The sequence below is a fragment of the Cygnus olor genome, chromosome 2, assembly GCF_009769625.2.
Source record: "Cygnus olor isolate bCygOlo1 chromosome 2, bCygOlo1.pri.v2, whole genome shotgun sequence".
NCBI lineage: Eukaryota > Metazoa > Chordata > Aves > Anseriformes > Anatidae > Cygnus > Cygnus olor.
Window position 1 is genome coordinate 86,548,602 of NC_049170.1, and position 15,839 is coordinate 86,564,440.

Below are 15,839 nucleotides of genomic sequence, written 5' to 3' on the forward strand. Positions count from 1 at the left end.
CATCCCCGCTCACCCCACACCAGTGGGATGGGGGAGAGAATTGGAAAAAAAGGGAAAAAGTCATTAGTTGAGATAAAGACAGTTTAAAAGGACAGAAAATGAAGGGCTAATAATAGTGATAAAAGAATATAGAAAGCAAGCGATGCACAATGCAACTGCTCACCCCCTGCTGAACAATGCCCAGCCTGTTCCTGAGCAGCAGCCACCCCCACGCCCCGCCATCCCCCCTCAGTTTTATTGTTCCTCATGATGCCACATGGTTTGGGATAACCCTTGGGCCAGCTGTCCCCTCCCAGCTCCTGCTGCACCCCCGGCCCCCTCTGGCAGGGCAGCACAAGGAGCTGGAAAGTCCTTGTGTGAGCAGTGCTCTGTGACAACTAAACCATCAGTGTATTATCACCATTATTCTCATCCTAAATCCAAAACATGGCACCATGCCAGCTACCAGGAAGAAAATTAGCTCTACCACAGATGAAACCAGAACAGATCTGTACAAAGGTTCCTAAAGTAATTTTATTAGTTTGTATAGTTTGATATGTAAATCTTCCTTGCTTTTGAATGTTTTTGCTCTATAGTGGAGTTTTTGTCCAGAACTGTCTATTTTTTAGGCAACTGATGAGGCAGAGACAACTGAGATCCTGTTCTGGTCACTCAGCACTGTTCAATTTCTTTACTAGAGTTGTGTTTTTAGAAATATTTATAATGGGGGTTTTAAGTTTAAAAGTGTATGCCATATCCTAGTTTAAAAATTGTCTTTTTTTACTTCGGTCACTGTTAGCTATTTACCACATGACATTCCTCAAATTCTCAAAAGTTTGTTTTATGTGCCATTAATGTATGCTCAGCTTTCCTTAGTCAAGCCAAGGAAACATTTTCTCTGCACTGTTGGCCAACCGAGTCTTCATAGATCACAGTTTGAGTACCATGAGTTAAAATATTAACAACCTGAAGTGCTTTTTCAGACTAAGATTTCTCCTTATAAGAGCAAGTAGTGAACCCTGGAACTTGTGTTTGTACCTTCAGAATAATGGAGAGCTGCAGCAGCAGCAAAAGTTACCAGCTCTTCAACAGATATCAAATCAAAGTAGCGTAACAAATCAGAAAGTTTCCAATGAATTAAAGCATGGAAAGGTTTTGTTTAAGTCCACCTTATCACCCGGTAATTACGTTATTTTATTTGTTTCTGAGTCAATGCAGTCATGAAATTGGCTAAGTTTTCAAATTCATCATCAGTTCCATTTAAAAGCAGCGGAAGTTGCTGAGTGTGGAAGGGTTTTCAGAGAGCGGCAGAAGTAAAAAGCTGGGCACTTGCTCACAAAAATCTAGCCTTACTTGTTTTAAATGCTAGAATGTTATTTAGCTGTATTGTGCTCCATCTCTGAGCTGAATGTCTTTAATAGTAACTGACATAATTTCATTTTTTTGGAATACTGATCGCTTTGGAATCCCAAAGATAAAACAAAAGTGCAGTTATATTACGATTTACATCCAAGTATACTGAATATGTGAATACTTTTAAAAGAGAATTCCAGATGCAGATTTAAAAATAATTTGGCAGTTTAGATACATAAAGAATAAATTTCCTTTTACATGCAACTGCTTAACTGGAGGAACATCTAATGGCTGTTTCCATTTTAATGTGACTGAATACATACTTTATTCTTATTACTGCCGTCTTTTTAGATTAGACTTAAATATAAACATATTTCCAGAGATCAGGGTTATATATGCATTAATTTTCTTTGTGTAGCAATGCAAAGAAAAATTGAATTGGTCCATGCATCTTAAGCATCTAAAATGTCATTGACTTCAGCATATCTATTTCCTAAATCCTCATAGCTGCAATGAAGGTGCAGATTTCAGTAGCAAAACATGTAGAATTAATCCTGTTTTTTTTTTTTCTCCATAAAAGGTACCCAGTCCAGTATTATGATTTTGCAGTTCTTTGCATATTAATTTCAGAGTGTAGCTACATATCATGCAATAGCCTGTAGCAAATAAACAAACAGAGAAACAGAAGTTCAATAGTGGCACTTTTTTCTCCTCCTATTAATAGTTTTAATGGCACTAAATGTCTGGAGTAACAGAACCACCAAAGTGCATTAGGTGACAGTCTGAAAAACTGTGCTGAGTTACTGATTATAAAAATGCTCTGTGGTGAGCAGGAAAGAGTAGTCTTTTGATTATGAAAGGACAGCTGTCCTTTCCATAGATGCAAGTTTTCATCCCTGCAGTATAAAAATCTGAAAAGTGGGGCCAGTTACAGTTTTTGTAATCTGTTTTGCCATAATCCTATTATGTAGGGGTGTATTTTTCATGCTTCTAAAATAACACTTATGGACATATTTTGTACTTTCATCTTTCCTCAAAAAAAAAAAGATGAAAAAAAAAAAAAGAGAGAGAATGGGAAGCCAAAGATTACAAAAACAGGAAGCTTAAAACCAATTTAAATTTTAAATAACATTTTCAGGAGGTGACCGAGAGCAAAGGTTACTTCAGTGAGCAGTTACTAAATTCAGAGAGATACATTATTTATTGAACTTTTCAGACAAGGCATCTATGGTAACCTGATTGTTCTTTATTTACAAAAGGAGTAATTTACATGGATTATTCTCTTGCATAGTTGAATGACAAACCTCTTGAAAGCCAAAGCAGATTTTTCAATGGACCCTGAGACAAAGGAGGTAACGCTCCTGTTTAAAGGAAAACTTCCCTCCATAGAATTAAGATAGATTTCTAAGGTGCTTATTTTGGGTCATAAACTACCATAACTTTCAGGCTTTGACAAATAATCAAGGAGCAGAAAACAGGAAGATGCATGGGGAGACTGTGCTTCTATTTTACCTATTAGAGATTTGAACAGGTGCCAATCTGAACAGGTGCCAGATTTTTGTTAGTTTGTTGAGCAATTATTTTAGTACACCTCCACCTCATGGCTAGAAACACATCTGTATGCAGGGGATTTCTCTCTCTTATTTTCCCATACAAAGTATTTTGGTATGAGTTATGAAATTAAGAGGTTTGACTCTAAATGTCCCAGCACATGATGTTGTGATAAATACACCATGGCAATGTCTTGTGCCCAATGTATCTGCCCCCAGACGTACAGAAGAATCTCCCAAGAACTACCTACTATGACAAACTACAGTGTGCTTGTGGTAGGAAAAGTGTTTTTAAAAATTGTTTTAGGATTCTGGGCTTAATGTGTTTGGTTATGGTGAGAGAAATGTTAATTTCGTGCTTACAGAGTGCTTTATGGTTATTTTGCTTGTTTGTTTTTGGTTTAGATTTCTTTCCAATTGACAGAAAAGGATAATACTTTAATCCCTTTAAACTTGTATCAGTTTCTGTCTTGAATCAGTTGTGCTAGACTAAGTATATCTTCTACTGAAGAACTCATATTTGGCCTGCACCTCTCTTAATAGATTACACATCAAGTCAAGTCTCTGATTTTTAAGATGGACCTATGAATGCATTAGCCAAGATTAGAGTATTTTCAGTCTCTCTAGCTTCCTTACAACTTGTTTCAAACTTGTGGGATTGCAGCTCTGCCGATAGCTTTTATTTTAAGTATTACATCATTATCACTAGGTGGTGCAATGGCCAGCTGACTCAGGTTCTGCTTCCACGGAAATGTTTCAAAACCACACAGCGGGCTTCGCTTTGACACTGGACTTCCACCCAGCGTGCTGCCCTGGGTTTTACACGCTTGGTAGGCGGTGGGCGGCTGATTGAGCAGAGGAACACCCGCAGGGATCGCTGCCGGGAGGTGAAGTCCCAGCGGTGAGCAGCGGCACCCGGCTGCGTCCCTTCCTCGTCGGCACTCCTCAACAAGAAGCTGAGGTACTTGGCAGAAGAGAGACAGCCCTTCTCGCCGAGAAGGAGGGCCATAAACGGAGAAGGAGGGCTATAAAGCGCCGCTCACCGCAGCCCCCCGCCTCACACCTGGGAGGGCGCCTGCCGCCATGAGGGGCCGTTGGGGTCCCTCAGCGCCGCCCCGAGCCGGCGCTCGGGGAGTTAACGGCGGCGGGGCGGCGCCTGGGGCCGGCGGGAGGCGGCTCGGCAGCTGCCGGGGGAGCCGCAGGGCGCGGCGGGCTTCCCGGCAGGTGAGAGCCGCCGGGCGGTGGCGGTGAGGTGAGGGAGGGAGGCGACCGGCCATTTCGGGCAGCCCCCGGTCCCCGCCGAGCCACAGCGGAGGTCGGCGGGAGGGGCCCCCAGCCGCCTCTAGCGCCGGGGGACGGGGGGACGGACAGGCGGGGGGACGGACGGACAGGGGGACGGACGGACAGGGGGACAGCTGTCGGGGCGTGTGGCGGTCCTTCGGAACCGAACGGGAGATCCGCCTTGGAGATGCTGCTTCTTCGGGTTCTCCTGAAAACAAACAAACAAACAAATAATAAACAAAATACTGGCCACTGCATGGCCTTAAAACATCTATCAGAGGATTCACATGGATGTTGAGTTAGGCCTCGCCCTATCTCAGGCTGGACGTTGCTATCAGCCCGTTGCTCTTGAGCATCAGCGTTAAGACAGCCGAGGGAGGCAGCCGAAACTTTGGGCACAGCACTCGCAGTTTCTCCGTGCGTTTCGGCAGGGTGAGGACGTTGCTGATACTGCTCAAAATCAGGCGGCAGGTGAAGAGCATCCTCTTCATCCTCAGCTGTTTGCCAGCTGGGCACATGAGGATCGCTTTGCTCCTTCACCCCGTCTCCTGGCCTCGTGCTGATACACCTCGGGGTGGCACAGCCCAAGAGAAGCTCTGCATCTCTTCCACAGCACACGCAGCACCTCGCTGCACCGCCATAGCGGTACCCCAAAGCAGCTGACACCTGTCGCGTGGCCCTAAGGACGTGCAGTTGTTTCTAAACGTGATATTTATGCTTTACATCCCTTTGCACAGATTCTGATACACACTTAGTGCGTCTAGTAAATGCGAAGCTTAACTTCACTCAATAAAATTCATTTTAGATGAAGAAAATAATCATCCTTTCCAAATTCAAATACATTTCTTTTATTCAGTGGCTTTTAACATGCCATATTCATCTCATCTTTTTTTTTTTTTTTTTCTTCAGTTCTTTCAAAATTCACCTGTTTGTAATCCTGTTGCAAAACCAGTTGCTTTCTGTTTCCTTACAGTGTCATCCCTGGGTCTTTAAGAGTTGAAAACCTGTCTCTGGTAGCTACGTGCTGTCAGACTCTTTGTAAGGGAGGGTAGAGCAAAACTTTGTGATTCAAGACTTCCTGTAAGGGCATTTCCAGAAAGAACCAACTTCTGCACGTAGCCTTACTCACTTCTGAAGAAAATGACAAATGAATCATCCTGTAATTATGTCCGTCATCGTATTGGTATCAAACCCCAGTGATACATTTGTCTATTCAAATGCAGAAGGGAGCTTAATTTTATTTATTTTTCAATAGGTCAGGGTAATGGATTAGAAAAAAAAAAGATATTTAAGATGGATGATGGACTAGAGTGCTGGACGTTCTGGGACTCATATTTGGTTTAGTCATCTTCACCCTGAGGCTGGGCCAGATAGAAATGCTCTTATGATCAGTAGGAGGAGTTTGACAAAGAGAATATAATGAGTAAGATGTTTCCTGGAACTCAGGTTTCAGGCGTATGACAGTTAGAGATGAGCTGTGGAGACCTTCTGGAGGCAGAGGTAAAAGGGGACTAAATCTGGTTCAGCTGTTGCTGACCATGAGGGAGGTATAGAAGGAAGAGGACTGCATACTTAGCTTTGAGACTTGCCTCTCTCTGGCCCATAAGCCAGGTGTTGCTTACACTGGAGAGCAGAAGTCGTGGTGAGATGGGGATTATGTTAGAAGGTGGTTAGTTTCGGTGTCAGTGCTTTGGAAGTGGTGGTGCTCAGTCATAGGAATGGCAGATGTTCATTTTGCTAGAGTTAGAGAAGCTGTAGTGTGGCTGAATTGTTTTTTGGTTTTAATGTTTATGAGTGTGTCATCTCTGTAGAAGGCTTCTATCACTGTTATTGATGCTAGGTTCATAGTTGGGACTATTCTGATGCTTTTTTTTTTTTATGTAATTCTAGGTTGAAGCATACATGGCTCCTGGGATCTCAAATGAGAAGAAAAACGAAGATGAACAGTCGTCAAAGTAAGATTCAGATATCGATTGTCTTGTCCAAGTTCACACTTACTTTCTTCCTCAAACTGTAAAATTCATTACACAGGCATTTAAGATAAAGTATATGACACAAATATTGATTATAAGATCAAGTATCTACCCAGTGCTTTTCTGGATAGCCTTTTTCATTTATCACGGCAGTGAATTTTTCCAAGCATAGCTGATGCTTTCATTATTTTTTAACACATTGAAATGTTGACTTTGGTTGCTGCCTATAGCTAGACCTGCCTGCTTGAAGAGTTTGAACAAAAATTTCAATCTGTTTGTCTCATCTTTACTTTCAGCTTCTTTTAGTAAAATCATATGTGCATGTATAGTTCACAGATATTCATGTTCTGTTTAAACCCCCAGTAGTTACATTTGCTTTACAGCAGTGTGAGGGAATAAATTGTCTGTTCCATTGAGTTACAGCCCAAGATTTGTATCAGGCAAACTTTGCCTCTACTGTAAATCCTGGGCATTGGTCCCATGTACAGATAGTAATATGCTTACTTTTATTGCTCGTTTTACCCCAGGGTCCAAGTCTGCAATTAGATTTGGATGGACAGATAACAAGTGCAAGCTAGTAACAGTGTGTAACTGCAGTGAGACCGTGGGTTGAAGAGCGTTGCTGGTTGGATATGAGATGAAAAAGGTCAAATATAGACACAGCTGAGGAAGGAAGCTCTATTTAGGCCAGGCGTGAAGACAGTAATGTTGGCACATACCACTTGACTTTCACAGTACTTTTAACAGAGGCCTCGCCTTTTTCCAGTTTATTTCCTGGAGAGAAGCTTTTATTGCTGGTATTCTCATAAAGAAGGAAATATTTTTTGCTTGTCTGAGAACAAATTGCAAAGTAATTTCAAGTCATATCCTATTTGTACCTAAAAGCCATTTCAGTAAACACCATCACAGGCAGCTATTTCATCTGCATTAGTGACCCATTAGGTATGGGAGGAGAGTCTCACAAAGCCTAACTAACAGGAATTATTCAGAGAGGGCAGCCTGGGAATTCTGCTCATGTGAGCTGGCAATCTCCTGGGCTGTCTGCTTCTTGCTGAAGCGCAGTAACCTACTCCTTTCTTGCAGAGTTTATAACTTTCTTGAAGAAAAGGATGAGCTGGGTGGAAGGAGAGGAGAGGAACCACCCACTTTGTTAGGCTGCTCTTTTGTTTGCTGAAGGCAGTAGTTGGTGGTGGGCAGAGACAAACAGGGTGGATCAGGATGTATTGCGTTGGCTGTAATGGCTGCTGCTGAGTAGTTAGTGATGTTAGAGAGTTTCAAGAACAGAAATGATTTAACTTTGGGATTGTAACTATTTTCTTTGCTCTTTGAGGAACAATTCAGTGAACTCGGTATGGGTAGTTAGGAGAGTTTAGACTTCTGAAGGTAACCAGTATGTCCTGCACAGGATTGGTACATAAAGACATAGGACCTACAGGAAAGCACAGCCCTTCTGAGAAGAATTAGAAGACAGACACGATAACCTAAAACATCTAAAATAACACTAACGCCTATGTTTAGTCTCCAGAGTTTTTCCTGCAAAGTCATTTTTTTTTTTTGCATAAACTCCAGGCAAACTCTTTCGTTTGTCTCCTTTGACAGCAGTCTGAATTTGCTGAGCTGTGCTGTGACTGCAGTGAGCGTTCATTAAGCTATTAAGTCATCTTCTTGTGTCTGGAAGATACTTAATGCTTGATTCTTGATCTCTCAAAAACTGCTTTGAAGTATTGGTCGGTATTTTATTTTAGCCTGTTATTATTGACTAGTCTTTCCTACTTATTTCCACTTAACTTGAAACATCAAGCACAGAAGGAAGATGTTTTATGAATCATTTAGCTTGCTTAGTCCACTTCCAAATTTTCCATGAAGGCAATTCCCACATGCTAAATAGTTCAGTTTTTCCTCATTGCTTTGGCATTTCCTGATTCTTCAAAAAGATTTTTTTTAAGGTGTATCACTTCCTTAGAAGAAGCAACTTAAAAGGAAGTGAATTCTTCTTGCATTTTCCTCTCGTTCCCTTTTTCTTGCACTATTTTTCTCTTACATGTGTTTTCTTTGCTTCAGATTACCATTTGTTTCTTTCCTGTCCTATTTCCGCTCCTCTGAATTCTTGCTGATTTCAGGATGTTGATTCTTTCCTCCTGGCTGGATGACAGAGTTACAGTGAGCCAAATTGTCAGACGTTCTCTTTGGGTCTGTCTATAAAGCCCAAAACTTCCCACCCTTCTCAAGTGGCTAGGAAGATCACTCAAAACACAAAGGTCCGAGTTTGCTTTTCAGCTTTGTTGTAGATTGCTGATGTGGTAAGGTGGGCTATGGAATATTCCCTGGTCCTGTTCCCATTGCTCTGCTCACCATAATGCCATGCACTTGTTTACAGCTTTAATACTGTTCAAGGTAAAGGTTGCACTGTTGTAAATGCTTCCGTGTGATAGGATAGTGCAGATATGCTTAGGTGTAGGATTTCACAACTTTTACTGCTTGAATTTGCAAAATTAGGATCTATTCAGTGTAGGTTTTTGTATATATTCTATATGTTTCACAATGCTGCTGTCCTGACAGAGGGAATGCGATCCATCTTTGCAATCCTCACCTGGAGAAAATGAAAGAAGACATCCTGTACCATTTTGCTCTTGGGACTGGTACCCATGATTTTCCTGCGTTGTTCGGAGATGTAAAGGTAAGAAGCTCCATTTCATTCAGCAAGCCTAAGGCTTTTCTGCAGAAGGTAGAATACAGCTGTCTTCAAAATAAGATTAAACAAGGCAGTGTATCACCAATTGAGGAAGGAGTGGAAAGGGGATAAGACTTGCAGGTTTTTGCTACTATCAGTATCAATTGGGGATAATAGTTTCTGACTGTCTCTTTTCATATAGTGAAAAGACAAATGCTGTAGTCTCTATTCAGGTAGAATTCCTTTCGGAGGCTTTGAAGTCAATATCTGTATTTTACTAGTTTAAACAGGATGAAGCCTTTGGATGGTGTATGGAAATATAAATATATATTCATAGTTTTTCTTAATGGCCTTTTAGAATAATTATGAGAAGAACCACATCTGTGAATAGCTTTGTGTTAACTTAAAGTGTTTGCATACTTACGTTTATCTTTGCATGTTCTTTGATAACCTGAATCATACAAGTAATTTTGTTTTGTTGAATTCCATCCACACCAGTTCGTATGTGTTGGAGGAAGTCCTTCACGGATGAAAGCTTTTATTGCCTACATAGCTGAAGAACTGGGACTTGGGAGCCAAGGTGGTGACTATCCTAACATCTGTGCGGGAACTGACCGTTATGCAATGTACAAAGTGGGACCTGTTTTGTCAGTCAGTGTAAGTGACCATTCAAAACACAGAATTGGAATGTAAAAGTGTCCATGTATCTCACATACATCAGATAGTGGCCACAGTTCAGTGATGTGGTTCAAAGTAGAAAATATGAATGCATATTTCTTTTAAACACTTAATAGAGTCAGATTTTAAAGGGTTTTCAGCCATGTTCAAAATAGTCCCATTGGCTAATTAAGAATTCCTTTTTAGCCCTTTCTTGTAAAAGGGCAGGTCTCCAAAACCTTGATTCCTTTCTTGTCTGTTTTTCCCTCTGCATACCCCTGAGGTGTTGCAGGGACAGCCTTATAAATGTTTTGAGCAGACTGACTATTGTCTTATCCCTACTCTTTATCCTGTATAATGGGAAAAAAAAGATCACTTGATGTATGTGGGGCATTGAAAAAAAAATGGCCGTATCACATTCATATCTAAATACCTACAGTGGCATTTTCAAATGTGTTCCCGTAGCTTAAGAGTAGCATTCCATGGGACTTGTGCTGCCAACTCATTTTAAAACTCATACCTTTAATTTGTAGATAAATTACACACTTGAATCGCAACAACATAACTGCAGTATCACTCTGCACACTTCTTTTGACATTATCATGCATGTTGAGGTGGACTTATATTTGCTGAACTTTGTGACTAAATAGTAACAATTGTGTTTTGAAAACCTTTAGCTTAACTAGTCACTAGTATTTCAGGTCGGTAAAAAATCAGAGTGGGGTTTTCCTTGTGTTTAAGAAAAGTTCTGTGATGAAGTACATTTGAAAACTTAGGAAAGGACATGGATTGTAATTTTGAGAATGTAAATAGGTTGTGATTCAGGATTTTTAGAAATATTGAACTTCATCCATAGTCTGCAAATTCAGTGTGAGTCCTTCTATTTGCTGTTCAAAGTTTCTTTAGTAGGCCCATAAGGTTAGGGTTTTTGCCAGAGTGAGTTAAGAGACATTTGGAAGAAAGTATCAAGAGGGAGATATCATCTAACTCCTTCTTCCATATATATTTTGCATTGTCTATGTGAATGTCGAACATGAATTTCTGCTTTCATTTCAGCACGGTATGGGCATTCCTTCTATTTCAATCATGTTGCACGAGCTGATCAAACTGTTGTATCATGCCAAGTGTTCCAACATAACCCTTATTCGCATTGGCACCTCGGGTGGAATAGGTATTTCCCCTCTTGATTTCTTTTTTTCTTCAAACCAAAGAATGTCTGTAGGGGAGTAGAGTGTCTCTTTGAAAGTAAGTGATTGATGGTAAAAACAGTTGTCTGCAGGAGACTGAATACATTTAATCATGTATCTTTTATTTCCTGTTCCTAATTGTCCTTCCATATAAAACAATGAGTCGTTTTGCTTTTATAATTTCGCAAGAAAAGGTAGTATCAGCTTCTCTGGAAAGACAAAATGCACGGAAGGGATCTGACAGAGTGAGAAGGACATTCCTGCCCTGTATGAAATAAGAGATAAGAAAGAATATATGAGGAAAAACTCAAAATTTTATTCTTTCAAAAACATTTGCAATAATAAACTGAAGCAAAGAAAATCCCTTAGTGAATTCAGGGGCAAAATTGCCACCTTTAAAAGAAGCAGGATAGGGTCAAGATGTATGTTTTTATGTCTATGGAAACTAAGCATTAACTACGTTATGCAACTGTATCTTTTTACTGCAGGTCTGGAGCCAGGCTCAGTGGTTATCACTAGGCAGTCTGTAGATGCCACCTTCAAACCTCAGTTTGAACAGGTTGTTCTGGGAAAAACCATAATTCGCAGCACAAATCTAGATGAAGAGCTAGCTAAAGAGCTGATGCAGTGCAGTAAAGAAATCAATGAATTCAATACAGTCGTTGGAAACACTATGTGCACTTTGGATTTCTATGAAGGTAAGGCTGGCAACAGGCCAACAGAAGTATATTGGTAAGCAGCAACAGATCCTTACCGAACTGTATTTTAACATTAAGGTTCCAGTCCAATGAAAATACCACATCCCACACTTTGAGCTGTCCTGTCAACTGTAATTAACCTAGGTTTTAATATACTTTAAATCAAGCACTGTGCTTAGCAATTTGCTGTATCAAACTTTTAATTTTGTGGGGAATTATTCTACCCACCTCAAACGGGTCCTCTGAAATGCCTATAGTCCACTATACGCTTTTCATGTACTTGTCAGTTAGGTATGTCCGTCACAAAATTTCAGTAATTTACTGAGTTACCAAGAGTACAAGAGGAGTCTTTTGTATTTGTTTTGTTTTGTTTCTCAACTGGTTCAATATCTAACATTTTTTTTTTTTTCCTAAAAGAAATGTTGGAGCTTGTTTCCCATGCACAACTGAAGACAGTACTTAGCTGAGTTGTGTCAGTGTTGCTACACAGGAGAGGCAAACCTCCAAGGCTTACTTAGGGTTAGCGTATAGACATTCAGTTGCTTTTCTGGTCTCCCAAATCTGTTAATAAAAATCTTCCAAATCTTGTGAGAACGGATTGTAGACTGCACCTCATACTGCTTTTTCTAGCAGTTACTGGCAACGTGAGGTGACTAAAGGTTCAATGTGCAGGGGAACACATGCTGTTGCTAGTCTACAAGATAGGTCAGAAGTAGACAGTGCCAGTTTGTGTATCTCTTCAGACACGAATTACAGGGTCAAGCAACACTTAAAGAAAAAAAAAGCATCAGGAATGTTTTCAATACATAAGCAAGAACTGAAAAAAAAGCTCAGGGACATGAATTTAGGAATACACCTCCTGAAAACAAAAAGATACTGAGTAAATCACTGTGTCATACTGCACGTAAGGTGTTACCATTTTATCTGTAGGCATTAGTCTTAATTTGAACAAACTAATTTTCTCAAAGAATGGTGTTAGTATTCACTATTTAGCTTAAGAGACTCCTTACCTCTTAGCTTTTTAAGGTACTATCAGAAAGGCATTTTGAGGCCTGGCAGTTTTTCTAGGCAATGATTAAACATGCAGAAAAAAATGCAGCACTTCTATACAGCTTAAAGGAGATGTAGTTTGTTGCAGAGTTCTGACATGTCCCACATGGGAGAAAATACTGGTTACATTTTCCTGTTTATGAATTTGAGAGTTTAAGATGGAGAAGACCAATTAAGTTATCATGAGTCACATTATAAAAAATGCAAGTAATACATAGAAATTCTAGAAATAGCAAAGAATCACTTTGTCTTATTTCTCTTGCATGTGAAAAAAATATTAGTAGTAAATAGTAGTAAAACCTGGACACTGTATAGGGGAAACTGCAATAATTGGGTATTTTAGAAATTGAATTTGTTCTGTGATGTCCTCCATCTGAAAATTTCTACAAAATGGCTTTGCAGGACAGGGCAGGTTGGATGGTGCAATCTGCTTATATAATGAAGAAGAGAAGCTGCAATATTTGAAAGCGGCTTATGATTCTGGTGTCAGAAACATTGAGATGGAATCTTCTGTCTTTGCTGCAATGTGCAATCTGAGTGGTGTCAGAGGTAAGCTAACCTGAATTTGCTTTATTCAAGCTAGAGGATTTTTTTCTGCCGTGCTGGCAATTTCTGGCAAAAACTGTCAATGTGGCTTTAATAGACCTTCTGCGTGAAACATCTCTGGTTATAGTTCTGTTACTGTAACTGCTTGATTTGTGTCATATGTATTCAAAACTTATGCAAACTGCTTCTCATATTTCTTGTATAGTTTAGGCCTGGTCATTTGTTATTCCAGCCCTCGGCAAGCACATAAATCATAAAAGTACCTAATTACCCTATAGGACTAATTTGTTTTATTCATTCAGTTCTTCAAGTTTGCTGGAAGCGACTGGTTAACTTAATCAAGCAGCTGAGTCTCATATAAGTAAAATTTTAATCACTTTCTATACGTTCATATCAAATTGAAAACTGATGTATTTCGTGCAGACTTATAGCTGTAATTCTTAAGCAGTTAAAGATCTTTGAAAGCATCATGAATAAACCATTCCTAATTATAAAATGAGATTTTAATATTTTCCGCAAGTTAATTTTCAGTACATTTTAGTGAAAAAACACCAATTAAAATGATGCAATACAGCATCTACCCACTTACCATGTTAACTGTAGTCTCTCACTTTCCTTGGCAGAGAATCTGCTAATTTAAAACATCTATGTTTCTCAAACTGCCTTAGGCACAAGGAGGAGGAGATTAACAAAAACAAGGAAAAAGGCCAATACTTATATAGAACACCTTCTGTTCTAACTGACATGAGAGTGATTAAAAATCTAGCCCATGGTATCAGTAAGCCGTTAGGTAGCATGCTCCTTTTTGCTGTCTCTACTTTGTAGGTTTGCAATGTGTGATACTGTTCATGCTCTGCAAACTGTCACCAGCAGAAGCCCAGGTACAGAAGAACAATGGTAGAGATCAGCTTGAGTGAAGGGAGGGATTTGGTGCTCTGATTATCAAAAAGTAGCAGGTTAGCCTGAGATGATCCACAAGATCCTCATCTATTTTCCAGGCTCCCACAAATGCTGAAGCAGCTTATCTGCTGGCTCCCGGATTTACAGTGCAGGAATTCGAGTTAGGGGTAAGGTAGATGACAGTGGGCGGCAAATGTCTGCTAGAACAGACAGTTCTCTGATCAGTTCATACCAGTCAATCCCTGGATAGTTATGAAATATAATTCCTATCCAGAAAAACATGAGTTGTGATATAATAATGAGTATCTGGAGATACCTAAGAGCTCTTGCTCTGCTAATCTATTGATCAGTTGTCTTAAACTGTTTGTAACTTTTTTTCTATGTCATCCATAGCATGCTAGTCCTGTAGTGTTTTATGGTACTGTACACTGTTTTCTCGGTTTTGTTTTCTATCACATGTTCTCATCTCATAGCTGTTTGTTCAAATGTTTATCATTTTGGACTGCTGAAGTGCCAGAATGTCATTCCTAATACTGTCTTTTCATTTCTAGCTGCTGTAGTGTGTGTCACTCTTCTGAATCGTCTTGAAGGGGATCAGATTAGCAGCTCACATGACGTACTTGTGGAGTACCAGCAGAGACCACAGAAATTAGTGGGATATTTCATTAAGAAAAGTCTTGGGAAAGTATGAAATGTCCATCTTTGGTTTTTAGAAGCAGGAGGCTTTTACACAGCTGAAGTTATGGTCACAACTTCTGTGCATTAAAGGTCTTTTGCCTCAGAATAGCTTACAGAATTCCATGTGTCCGTGGAAGTTAATCACTTATCTCAGTGTGCTTTGGAAACTGAATGTGCTGAATAGACTTCAGTTAAGATTAATTTAGTTTTGTGTTGCTGGGATTTAAGACTCACTTTTCTGTGAATTGGAAAGTGGATCTGTTGTGAAGGACAAGCTTGCTGTAATGTATGAAAAAGCTTTATTTATCCCTGCTGCTGAAGAAAAAGTAAGAAGAAAATCAAATGTTTCTTGCAAAGTACTTGCAAACCACCAAATTAAAATTAACTTAAGAATTCTAATCCTTTCACATTGTATTTTAAAAAAAATATATAATTGTCTTTGTTGCTTTACTTTGTAAAGAAAACTTAGAGTGAATGCCGTTTATTTTTTCCAGACTTTGACAAATAAACAGTATTATTTTCATATATTAAAATTTCACGAAATTGCAAAGTGTGAGACTAAATTTCCTCAGCATTAAGGACTTGATGCTTAGCTCTTGAACATCTCTACTTCAGAGATCCTGAATTAACCCAATAATTAACCCAAAAAGGTCATTCATGTCCCATTTTAACTATGCCATTGAATCAGCATCCAGGAAACACACTAGTAATATTGCGTTGAAGAACTTGAAATCTTTTGCTGAATCATGGCTCCTGCTGACTGAAGAGGAACCAGAGGCATTCAGGAGATGCACAGCATCTTCACAGGACTGCATGATGATAGTTCATTTTCTTCTTCACGTTTTTTTCCTTTTTGAATTGGTTTTCATCTCCACACCTTCAGGACGTAGCGTTCACTCTTGCAATGGTTTCCAGGTCTTCAGAAAAAAGGGAGAATACCTATTGACTGTACGTGCTACCAAAACCATTTCTGCAAAGTTTTCTGTGCTCATTGGCCTAGCAGTTGGTTTTTATTCTTATTTTTAAATCATGGTCATTGCTGCTTTGTGGTTAGAGTATAAATATGTGGTCAACTAACGAAAACTGTGTTTATCTCTCTCTACTGCAATGGATAGTACAGCTGTAGTAGTAATCATTGGTTAAAAGACTGAATAAACTCTCAGAAGAGCTGTTCCTGATCCAGCTAATGTAGATTTTCTTTTTGATGACAGTAGTCTGTAACACTCTCTGAACAAGCATGAGAGTTAGATCTGAGAGGGAGTGATGCGGTAGTAGGTACCGACTTCACCAAGAAGTGACAGAAACTGGAAGAATTT

At 39.6% G+C, this 15,839-nt stretch overlaps 1 protein-coding gene across 4 annotated transcripts; it reads left to right on the forward strand.

The window, feature by feature from the left end:
* Positions 1-3,627: 3,627 nt before the first annotated feature.
* UPP1 (uridine phosphorylase 1) lies at positions 3,628-15,600 on the forward strand. 4 transcript variants are annotated; one of them, XM_040549080.1, is made up of 8 exons: positions 3,628-3,843; positions 6,054-6,118; positions 8,696-8,813; positions 9,306-9,464; positions 10,521-10,635; positions 11,140-11,349; positions 12,802-12,948; positions 14,397-15,600. In XM_040549080.1, exons 2-8 carry the CDS (start codon positions 6,066-6,068, stop codon positions 14,534-14,536), a joined length of 942 nt encoding a protein of 313 aa, XP_040405014.1. In that variant the 5' UTR covers positions 3,628-3,843; positions 6,054-6,065; the 3' UTR covers positions 14,537-15,600. The 4 variants fall into 4 exon arrangements, with proteins under 4 accessions (XP_040405014.1, XP_040405013.1, XP_040405015.1 ...); XM_040549079.1 differs by lacking the exon at positions 3,628-3,843 and adding an exon at positions 3,951-4,106; XM_040549081.1 differs by lacking the exon at positions 3,628-3,843 and adding an exon at positions 6,664-6,782 and having other exon boundaries at positions 6,073-6,118; positions 14,397-14,839.
* Positions 15,601-15,839: the final 239 nt, after the last annotated feature.